Raw genomic sequence first — 11,329 nt, forward strand, 5'->3', positions numbered from 1 at the left:
TCATGTCACGTGGGCCTTGCCACATACTCCCTTGAGGACCTTCAGTGCCTGGCTGCATCATCTGAGGGGGTATGCTGGGCTGAGTGTTGGGCCCTGTTGCTCCCTGCATCCGCTCACGACCAAAGGGGAAGGGGAACTGACTGCCTGGGCCAGGTGGACGACGCTCAGAGCCGGGATAGGGCCCAGTCCCACTGTACTGATTGTACGACTCCTGCTGTCCTGAAGAGGGTGCAGAGGCGCCTCCTTGTTGTTGCTGCTGCTGCTGTCCACCAGGGAAAGGCCCACTGTACTCTGTTTCATGACGTTTTGAGGGAGGATAACCCCCTTCCACAGGACGCTTATAACTCTATACATAAACAAGGTACAAAGACAATTATTCCACCCAATTTCAGTAGCAATATTGTACAAATGGGTTTATAAAACTACTTCTTACTTTAAAAACCCTACTATAATAGCATCTCCATCAAAAAGAAAAAAATATGAAAACAGCAAAAAGCAAACACATTGTTTTTGTTGGCGTATAGTATGAGTTAGTATAGTGCAGATGACTCATTTTTTACCTGTTGTTGTTGTGGGTACATTCCAGGCTGCTGATTTGGGTAGGAGCCAGCAGGGGGCGTTGCCTGTCCAGGATACTGATTACCATAGGAATCATGCCTGCAAACATTGTATCTAGTCAGTTTGACCATGAAAATATTACACACCCCGCTCACTACCTCACTTAACACAAGCCCCGCACAGTCACAGCTGTATTATATAGCATATATTGATACATTTACAATCACAATAAGATTTCTGCAAAGGGTTTCTTCAATTACATTATAGTAAATCCCAATTTTACTTGACAGGCTTGTATCAATATGATTTATTACTGTAGCACCCTCCACAAAATGTTTATCAATTATAAAGGAAAATGATGGATCTAAATCCCTCACAGTTTAAATGGGATTCACACATTACAAATTCAAAGTACATTTCAATCAGTGCAACTTTGTCTGTGCTTATATCACCACATCCGTATGACCAAACAAGGGGTGTGAAGTTTAAAAAAAACTTGAGTAAATGTTGATGAGACAAATGTGTCAAAATATTAACTATGATTTTATTATAAAATTATGTGAGATAGTGCAACCAGATGAAATAGGTTGTATTATGCAATAGTCTTGTAACAACACCAAAGAACTTTCATACATTTCAAGCCTGAGTAATTATGAAATCCACATTCCTACATTAGGTCTCACAAAAACGTTTTTTTAATATGAAGAATGATCATCAGTCTCCCTTAACACTTTTTATCTAAAGAGCTTGGCCAATAAATGCTATGTGAACTGACCGTGGTTGCTGTGGTGGGAAGCGATTTGGCGAATACATCCCGGTGTCAGCGTTGGCAGGCATCATTGGGTTTGGCTGAGGAGCCCCGGACCCCATGTTGCTCTCTGGGCCCATTCCTTGCTCAGATCTGGGTTCATAAACAGCATATGGATGAGCACCAACAGCATGTACCACAGTCCAAACCCCATCTTCCTATTCAGAAATGCAATCCTCCATTCAATTATTCTTACCTCCTGTCATAGCCTGGTCCATAAGGATACTGCTGTCTAGGCCCCATTGGCATTGTGCCCATGGCCCCGGGTGGTCCTCTGTTGAATGGAGGTTGCTGTTGTTGTGACGGTTGCTGCTGTTGTTGGTCACCCATCCCACTGCTAGGGCCCTGGCTAGCAGGCAGAAACTGCTCCCCGACTGGAAATACATCCAGAATTAAAGCCGATTTAGAAGTGATTTACTGAAATAGTAATTGAGGTAGATTAGCTTTTAGGATAATATGCTCCACGGCGCTCTTTCCAGTTAGGGTGCCCACCTTTCCGCATGTTACCAAAGGGGTCCTTGTTGGGTTCGTAGGTTCCCATGCGCCCTTGCATATCTGGTGTGTTCATGCCAGACTGATAAGCGGAGTTGGGTGTCATGTTCTTCCTGGGGAAAGCAGGGTCACTTCCCTCAGAGAAGGGGTCCTGCAGGTTAACACTGCTCCTAGGAGAGAAGCAGAGGTGAGCGGGGAGGGGAAATTAAAAGTAATTGTCTGCTTTGTCTTTTAGAAACTAAAAATCAATTGGTAAAATCTTAAACATAAGTCACCTTGACCCAGGTGGCATGGGGGGCATCTGGGTATGAGGGGTAGAGGCTGGGGTAGGAGGTTTTAAGTCTCCTCCCTCAGCCATGGAGCTGCTGGTGGACTGGGGTGTCTGAGGACCCTGCAGCGATCCCGACCCAGCTGTGGAGCAGAGGGACGCTTCAGTTTGAAAGAAGAGAAGAGCAGACAGATATGGTACATGACTTTAATGACACTCAACAAAGTGTTATGTACTTTTGCTGGCTTTAAGGAGGATACTTGTGGGGTTACTAAAACTGTGCTGAAAAATACATGTTCATTTGAAAAAGAAAATATGAGTATAGGTCTAACCTGGAGAGGGTGGCTGGACCTTTGCAGCTTGATTCTTTTTGTTGTCTGAAAAAATCTCAGGAGGAGGGTCCTCACCACGCTCAATTTTACACTCAAAGGCATACAGACACTGAATGTACTGTTTCTTCAGAGAACTGGCAGCGCTGCTGGATGTACCCACATTCAAGGCAGTGGCCAGATCACGCCATTTCTTATTCTTATTCACCTAAGAGACACACAACAATATATAAATAGAAACGAGAAACAACAGGGGACAAAGCATAAATGTATTTTGGAATTAACTGTTGCCTATAAACATCATATTACCTGTGTCATGCCTCCGATCTCTTTAACAGATATATATAGACGGAAGAGGTCAAGTGGTTTACGTCCCACAGCAGGCAGGCTGCTCATGCCCATGGCTTTCTCTTCAATGAAGGCCAAATAACGGTCCACCCATATCTTCCTGTCTGGCTCAGGTCCTAACTCATACAGGCGTGTTATCTTTTCACTGGTTGTAGTGGAAGAGTTGGACTTCTGTTTTGTGCAAGAGAAATGAGAAGCCAATATTAAAACCCAGTGTCAATGCTGCAGTTGTGTGAACAGAGGACATCTGGGAGAATGCTTGCTTTCAAAAACTTTCAGAAATACTGTTATTAAAACATACAGCAGACAGATTACCTTAGATTTGGAATCTGGTTTGGGTGTTCCGCTCCCGTCTACTTTGTTATTCATCTTATTGTTCATCTCCGGACTCGGGGCCATACCTAGACATAATGATAGGGATTTACATCAGCTGTGAGACACATTACAAAGAGTATAAAGCTAGGTGCAGTCAGTTTTGTAAAACTTATTACTTGAGTTATTGGCCATGTTTGGCCCCATAGGATACTGTGATCCACCTTGAGCGTTCATCATGCCAGGCATGTTATTCATGGGAGGGCCATAGGGTGGGCCAGAGCCCATCATGGCAGGAGACATGTTGGGGTAACCAGGCATCCTAGACAGAGGAGAAAACGTGAGCAACTAGTATTCACAAAATTGGCAATGCACGGTACAATTATTTGACATTTAAACCCATGAGTGGTCAATGAGAAGCCTTGTGTGAAATAAATGAAGGCCATCATAAACCAACCTGTTGTGCATGGAGTTGGCAGCAGGATGCTGCATGGCTGCAGGGTCCTGGGGTTTTCTGTTCATGCTTGGTGGAGGACACATTCCTGAGCCTACCTGGGGTGGCATGTTGCCCATGTTAGGAGGCATGTTGGGGCCCATATTGGGGCCATAGGGACGTGCCCCCATTTGATTAGGAGGCATCCTTCCTGGAGGCATGCCAGCATATGGCACCCCCCCACCCTGTCCTGCTATGGGGTTCATTGGGCCCATCCCCGGCCCAGGGTAGTTTGCATTGGTCATGTTGCCATAGCCGGGCTGTCGGGGATAACCTAAGGGTGATATTAAAGCAAGAAATAATCAATTAAAACGATCACTTTGCTGTAGCCATGAAACTGGTTGAGAGAAGAAAAACACACACACACACACACACACACAATCACTGCAACCCCCAGATGTCTGTGTTCAACATTAAAAGTGGGGAGTTATAGCTGTCTTTTCCTAAAGAGCTATTTGAGGCAGACTTCTCCTCACAGTGTGCTAGTTAAGAGAGCTATGCACCCTGAGCAACAAGCCTTCGTCACAGTCTCAGCTCTACTGACAGGAGGCTCTGCTACGTCAGCTGACTCTCTGCTTCACAGCTATAAATAGCTGCAACAGAGTCAGAGGGAGGGACCAACGACAGCATGTTATTCCTATGAGGCAGGGAGATATATTCCATAGATTTGCTTAATGGGAAATATCTACAAGCAAAACTTTACAAATCGATAAATTAAGTGGAAAACCTTTCTATATCAAAACTTCAGTCCTAAAAATTCCTTCTCCAGAAGCCATTCAATAAATCCTTTGACAAGATAAAAGTAAAAATGGAAAAATGTGTCCCTCAGCCACAGACAAAAAAACAAACAAGAAAGATCAAATTGGGATGCAAATAACCAAAATCAAAATCTGTAGCCAAAAGGTACAGCAGGCCTACAGTAGTGTACCACAAAGGTTTATTCATTATCCCTGTTCTTGTACTTAGTGGTTGGAGATTGTGTTCTTGGATTTGCCCATTTGATTCAAATTGATAGTTGGGTGGTCTGAGGGTTTGTTTGAGTAAATTGCTTACAGTTCTGTGAGAGTATGCATGATTTTTTGGGGTGGTTAAAGTTGTGGGGTTGTCTGTTGTGAGGGTTCTAAAGGTAAAGCCTCCAACTAGAAGGAAATGCTAGGTGGTGATAAATTTGACTGACATTCCCTGGTGAACAGTTAGAAAGAACTCTAGCATGAATCTGAATGATGTGTGAGGATTTTAACTAAATAAAAAGACTAAATCTGGGTTTATGAATCATAACAGAATTTCAAAACAAAGTCAATTTTTCCTCTTCAAGGCAAATACCAGTCCAAAGTACACACCTTGAGGGCCATATTGTCCTCCCTGCTGTCCATAGCCACCCATGGAGTTGTTCTGCTGATATGGGCCCATACCAGGATGCATCTGTCCTCCAGAGGACTGGCGCGGTGACAGTGCAGAGGCTGACTGAGGGGAGCCAAAAGGAGGCATCTGAGGGTTTCTCTGCATAAACCCTAAACGAGAGCAAGGGAGGGAGACGGTGGTCAGCCTCAGATGCTACAGCAAACACTCCTGACATGTTCATCTCTGTGGACACCTTGCTTCTAGACTGAAGCATACCTCTGTCCTGGGCCATAGGAGACTGGCTCATTGCAGGGTGTAGGCTCCCGTCTGACTGCACACTTGCTGGCCTGGGGGGCATCTGGGGCCCTGGACAATAATGTTAGCTTAAGTTAGAATAAGTTCAGAAAAGGTACAGTGTATGTATCGTGTTGTAAGCTGGTGGGGATTTAAAGTACATAACAAGGTTATTCTGGCAATAGCAGAGTTCCATTCTTCATCAACAAATCCGAGTCCAGAATGCTTATCAGTAGAGGGTAAGTGTGTATCCCACCAGCTCTTTGACAAGAAGACATCAAGTATTATTACTCTATACTTAAATGCATTTGGCAAAAAAAAAACTGAACAGGGGCTTTTAAAATGTTTTTCTGTCTAACAAAAGAGCAATTTCAAACTTTTGCAAGATAGCATTTCAGAAACTTATTCATTTGCACCACCAAGAAAACCTGGGCAAGTAACAAAAATGGTACTGTTAGCATTTGTGTTAGTTGTTAGTCAGACTTTTGTCAAACAGGTCAGAGCTGGCAACCTCCCACCATTCTCTAAACCATAAATAACATCTTTAACAGTGCTGGAACCACCGGGGCAACAAGCCATATCCAACCAAAAGGACTTAATATTTTAAAGTGCAGGCAAGACCCTGAGGTGACTGAGGAATCCAAATGTAGCAGGCTAAGGTTGCAGGGTTTCTTTAGCTTTAACGACTGCTATTGCTAACAATTGTTTTAAATGGTCTTATACTTGTATAGCGCTATTCTATGCTTTATAGCACACTCAAAGCGCTTTCACACTGCTTGGCCATTCACCCATTCGTACTCACAAATGCTCACACATTCACACACCGGTGTTATCACCAGGAGCAACTGGGGGTTCAGTATCTTGCTCAAGGACACTTTGACATGTTGACTGGATAGGCCAGGAATCAAACTGCTAATCCTCCAAATAGGAAACAACCCGCTCTACCTCCTGATCCATAGCCACAATGTTTTAGAAAAATAATAGAGAATGGCACTGTCACCATGTTTTGTCTTACTTTAATGCTACTAAATTTTAAAATCACAAAAATCAGGGTTTAAGCCTTTGATCATTTTAAATATAAAGAAAGAAAGTCACTTTCGGCTTTTCCCATTTAGGGGTCGCCACAGCGAATCGTCACACTGATGACTCGCATGTTGACATTTGGCACGTGTTTTATGCCGGATGCCCTTCCTGACTCGAACCCAGGCCGCAGTGGTGACAGCGCTGCGCCTTAACCACTAGCCTACCAGGGACGGCTTGATAATTTTAAATCTAGTATAGTGTTATTCTTGTTATTCTTAAATATGCAGATGAAATGCAAGAAATTGTCAGAACTGAAGTTGCTACGATGTACACTTTCTCTTGAAATGCAGAAATCAACACAGAAAAGCTGACATCATCAAATGCACAAGTAATTTGCCAAACACTAAAAGAAAAATTTCAAGAAACAACGGAACATCATTTGACTTTACAGTTTCTAGATGAAGAATATCACCGCTCTGACACCGATTATACATTAAGAGTCTAATGTTTGGACACACTTTCTCTTTCAATTTGAACTTTTTACTGGTATTGTATTTTTATTTCTGTATGTTTCATTTCAGCGTGTGAGAGATCAGCCCACCTGGCATGTTGGCAGGGGACAGCGGTCCAGTGCGGGGTGTGCTGGCACTGGCAGGGGAGCCAGCTGGAGAAGGGGAAGGCCCTCGGATGCCTGGCAGGTGGGGAGATGTGTGAGGAGAAAAGGGCGACTGAGCTGGGTTACTCTGCTCACCCTGGCTGCTCGACACACCTGACGTGCTCACGCCAGGACTCAGGGCACCCTCTGTACCTGTAGGAAGGTCATCAATGGACCCTGACAGGTCCTGAAAACACAAACAGGAAAAGCAGAAATAGAGTTAACAACCACAGTGTAACAAAAAAGAAAAAAAAAATGACATGGCCTCAGAAGATTCAGCTCGTTTTCATTCAGCTCAGTTTCGACAGACTGTTTCCACTGAAAACAGATGAATCATATCTATTATTAGTATTGCGATGTTTATTTTATATACTGGCTGTAGTATTAGCACGGTACAATTCCTCTTCTGATGTTAATACAAATGGCACACATACAGTACAAATAACACACACACACACAGACCCAGAGGCCTCTGTCCTTATTTATCTTTTTCAAAGAAAAAAAATGAGTGTGCATTAGTGCCAGGGGTTGTCATGGTTACCAAGGTTTGTAGGATGTGAGCTGAGTCAGCATGTAGCAGCAGCCTTGCCATGTGATTTCAGTACACAAAATCTGTGCTGTATTTGTCTCCAATTTACACAGCATGTTTCGCTGCTCATCAGCCACACAGCTGTCTCTCAACAACAACTAGCATGCAGCAGCACACAAAGTCTAAAATCAGCAAGGGCATCACAGAAGTCACAATACGGGATGTAAATGAAAGCTTTAAAAACGTGAATAAATACTGGATACAAGTTACATAAAGAAAGTCACTTTCAGCTTTTCCCGTTTAGGGGTCGCCACAGCGAATCGTCACACTGACGACTCGCATGTTGACATTTGGCACGTGTTTTACGCCGGATGCCCTTCTTGACTCGAACCCAAGCCGCAGCGGTGAGAGCGCTGCGCCTTAACCACTAGCCTACCAGGGATGCTGGATACAAGTTACATAAAGGAATATTTTACATGCAATGAGCCTTGTAATGTAATTTTTTTTTTCTAAGCACAAAAATTAATATATCCTGTATAATAAAAAATACAAGACACAAATAGAAACTAACCCACTCAACAGTAGGATGAAAAGCAAGAACACACTGTGAAAAAGCATTTTTATGTTCCAGGAGTGATATAACAAGCGTAACTGACCGGAAGGCTGGAGGGGCGGCCTTGACTGTCCTCTGGGCCAGATTTAGGCTGAGTGGATGGAGGAGCGTTGGACTGAAACGAGTCCTGGGATACCTCCTAAAAGACAACAGAACACATGCTTGAGTGCACTGCCTGAGGCACAAATACATTCATGTCAACACACAGAGGAAGATAATGAGGTAGGATGAATATGATCCCAGGCTGAGGGTAGTACCTGCTGTTGTTGAGGGGGAAAGCGCTGGTAAGGTGATTGCTGTGCTTGCTGCTGCTGAGGGTTCTGTGGGTACACTACAGGTTGGCCTTGTGGATGTTGGCTGTGTCCTTGTGGCTGCTGTGGTGGCTGAGACTGTGCCTGCTGTTGCTGTGAGGGAGGCTGTGTGGATCCTGGGTAAGAGGGCTGGCCCTGTGATCCTGGGGGAGGCTGTGAACTTGGCTGCTGCGGAGCCTGACTAGGAGGACCCTGTTGTTGGACGTAGGGAGACTGGCTAGACTGTGGGACTGAGGATTGAGAATAAGGTGGCTGAGACTGTGGGGGCCCTTGAGCTGGGCCTGGCAGTGGCCCCTGGGACTGTGGGGGCATGTGGGGTTGCTGATAGGGTGGTCCACCCTGGGTGTGAGGAACAGAAGTAAGCGGAGGATGTGGTTGCGTTGGGTAAGGTGTCTGGCCACCCGGTTGTCCTGGTGGGGGCTGAGAGTAGGGGGTTTGCTGCTGGCTTGGGTGAGGACCCTGGCCAGGCTGGCTGTAATATGGAGCCTGGCCTTGAGAGCCATAGCCTGCTGGTCCCTGCTGTCCATAAGATCCCATCTAAACAGAGTACACAAACATATAAGACTTCAAACACAACTGAAGAAAACACAAATACTGATCAAATTAAAACATTGAGGACTTATTCCTGAAAAAGATAAATCATGAAAAACCTGTGGACCATATGGCATGCCACCCATAGCTCCAGGGGTTCGTCCTTGCATTCCCACAGGGTATCGCTGTGGACCTGGAGGGCCATAGCCCTGGCCAGGGTAACCTGGCCCCTGTTGTGAACCTGTAGGAGGACCCTGCTGTGACTGCTGACTGTATGGACTGCCTGTTCCATAAGGCTGACCTCTCATTTTACCCATTGAGTCCATGGGACCAGGTGGCTGGACACGGTAAGAACACAAGAAAATAAAATTTGGTCAGCAACCAAACAATGCAGACGTCTGAACAGCAAGTGCAACAAATTTAATATAATCATCCTCACTCTTATAATAACTTAATTATGCCATTAGAGTGTTTCATTCAAAGTCCAAAAATACCTGGCTGCAGTGTGCAACTTTCAAAAGACTAAAAGTGTCAAAACAAACTTCGCTGAGGGAGTAAACTGTGCTTTTTTCTTCTTATTTCCCACGGTCATTACCCTGATTTTTTTCACCTCACTTGACCAAAGTTTGGGAAGTCATCAGAGCTATATATATCTACTTTCAAATGGAGGGCAGTCTGCCCAACCTTAAACATATCCCAGCTGTGCTCCTGTTTTGAGACTGGTCCAAGCAGATTTTTTTTTTTCCCCCCAGAGAAGGGAGTTTGGCTCTGGATGAATGACACCAGAAATGAAGGAAGTACTTTCACAACAGCCGCAAAGAGTGAAAAATGTACAAGAGCATACTCAGTCTATACCTCAGCAGTTAGTATAAACATTCTTCAGGTAAAAACTAGGTGCTGCTATGCTGTGCTAGAACCCTACATATAAGATCCAATTATTCCCCCACATCAGCCAAAACTAATAAAAGGTCAGGAATTTTATAACTTTAACAACAACATCTATTTGAAAACTGAAAGAATACCCATGCATTACATCATGCGAGTTCCCATGTGTGTACTTTGAAGGGAAGAACCTCCTTAGCTTAACAGAAGCTCTTTACAAATTATATGCAAACTGCTTTTAGGTGGCATTTTGCAGATCCAAGATAATGAAGTGAAATAAATAAGAGCAGCACATGGCTAATCTGCATAAGACAGTGAGGAAACTCCCTTGGAGGGTGAGAGATGGTGGACCGCCTTCTGATTGGCTTAGGGGGGAAGATTGGGGGAATTCTTTACAGTCACACAGTCAAACTCCTGTAGCATGCCCCACACAGCAGAGGTACAAACACATATCTTCATGGACATAGCTTACATTTGCCTTTTGATACTGTGCAACAGGTTACAATATAAGGAATCTAACAGTCTATGATTTGTTTATCTAGGGGACATCAAGGACAACAAATAAGGTGGTGTGTAAATCAATAACAAGACAATTAAGAAAACTCCCAGTTGCTCCATAAGTACATGCTTTGTCCAAAGTGATCAGTGGGGCTGTGCAAAGGAGAGAAGCAGTCATACCTCTGGTGACCCCATAATGAGCTAATGCTGTTCTTATCAGCAACTGTTGCCTTGCATCACATGCAATTATAAATGGCCATGAGCAGCGGATGATGAGCCAATCAGATTTCAGCTAGCATGTCAACCCAAGACCAACTATCTCCTGGCTCTGACAGCAGGATTTTACCTCCACAATTCAAATCCCAGTGCAAACTGCAGTCTGCAGGCAGCAGTCACTCACTCACTCATATGGCAGAGCTGAGTGTTTACACGCAGCACGCGTGGGAAGCCCGGTGGCTTTTCAGCGCAGGGAAACTCGTTTAATCAATATGTGATCACAGTATATCAATTTAGATCATTTCCTGACATCTTACAGTTAATTTCAGGACACACTCAAGCCATTTAACTAACCGTGAGAAACTGAAAGAGCACGCTGCACATTACCTCCGTCGCAGCCACAAAATATAGCTTAGCGAGCAAGAAAACAATACAAACATGTGTATATGCAACTATCACGAACTAATGGTTGTGAAAACACGTTACCCCATCTATACCCACATGGTATAAATACATTTATAACAGAAGGCGCTGTAAATTCAACAGCCAGCCTAATGCGAGTGACAAAGCTATAGGAGGAACAACGAGTCGCTGCTCTTCGTTAAGTTATTATCGCCCCTTTTCAAAGTCGGGCCTTCTTGGCTCCCTGAACGTCCTCACAGTGGTTCAACAGCTTGTTTATTCTTCAAGCGGCGCTCTTGTATTGCTACATACCTTTATAAACACATTAAAACAACAATTATTTAACGGTCTGGTATAAAGGAAAAAACAGACAGGAGAGGCAGCCATTTTAGAGTGTTTGCGAACTAGTATCAGACAATGGCTGGC

The 11,329-nt window shown here is 44.2% G+C and overlaps 1 protein-coding gene across 1 annotated transcript in view; it reads right to left on the reverse strand.

Moving 5' to 3' along the window:
- The window catches only part of arid1aa (AT-rich interaction domain 1Aa), a 16,490-nt gene that overhangs the window by 4,207 nt on the left and 954 nt on the right, over positions 1 to 11,329 (reverse strand). The window contains 17 exon segments of the mRNA XM_020608427.1: positions 1 to 346; positions 561 to 657; positions 1,334 to 1,459; positions 1,563 to 1,740; positions 1,859 to 2,028; positions 2,134 to 2,269; positions 2,459 to 2,663; positions 2,765 to 2,974; positions 3,119 to 3,204; positions 3,295 to 3,437; positions 3,573 to 3,882; positions 4,949 to 5,119; positions 5,226 to 5,315; positions 6,868 to 7,108; positions 8,107 to 8,202; positions 8,321 to 8,911; positions 9,025 to 9,243. The exon segment at positions 1 to 346 is cut by the window's left edge and continues 2 nt beyond it. Coding sequence (XP_020464083.1) covers positions 1 to 346; positions 561 to 657; positions 1,334 to 1,459; positions 1,563 to 1,740; positions 1,859 to 2,028; positions 2,134 to 2,269; positions 2,459 to 2,663; positions 2,765 to 2,974; positions 3,119 to 3,204; positions 3,295 to 3,437; positions 3,573 to 3,882; positions 4,949 to 5,119; positions 5,226 to 5,315; positions 6,868 to 7,108; positions 8,107 to 8,202; positions 8,321 to 8,911; positions 9,025 to 9,243 — 3,415 coding nt within the window.

The sequence above is a fragment of the Monopterus albus genome, unplaced genomic scaffold, assembly GCF_001952655.1.
Source record: "Monopterus albus unplaced genomic scaffold, M_albus_1.0 scaffold93.1, whole genome shotgun sequence".
Lineage (NCBI taxonomy): Eukaryota > Metazoa > Chordata > Actinopteri > Synbranchiformes > Synbranchidae > Monopterus > Monopterus albus.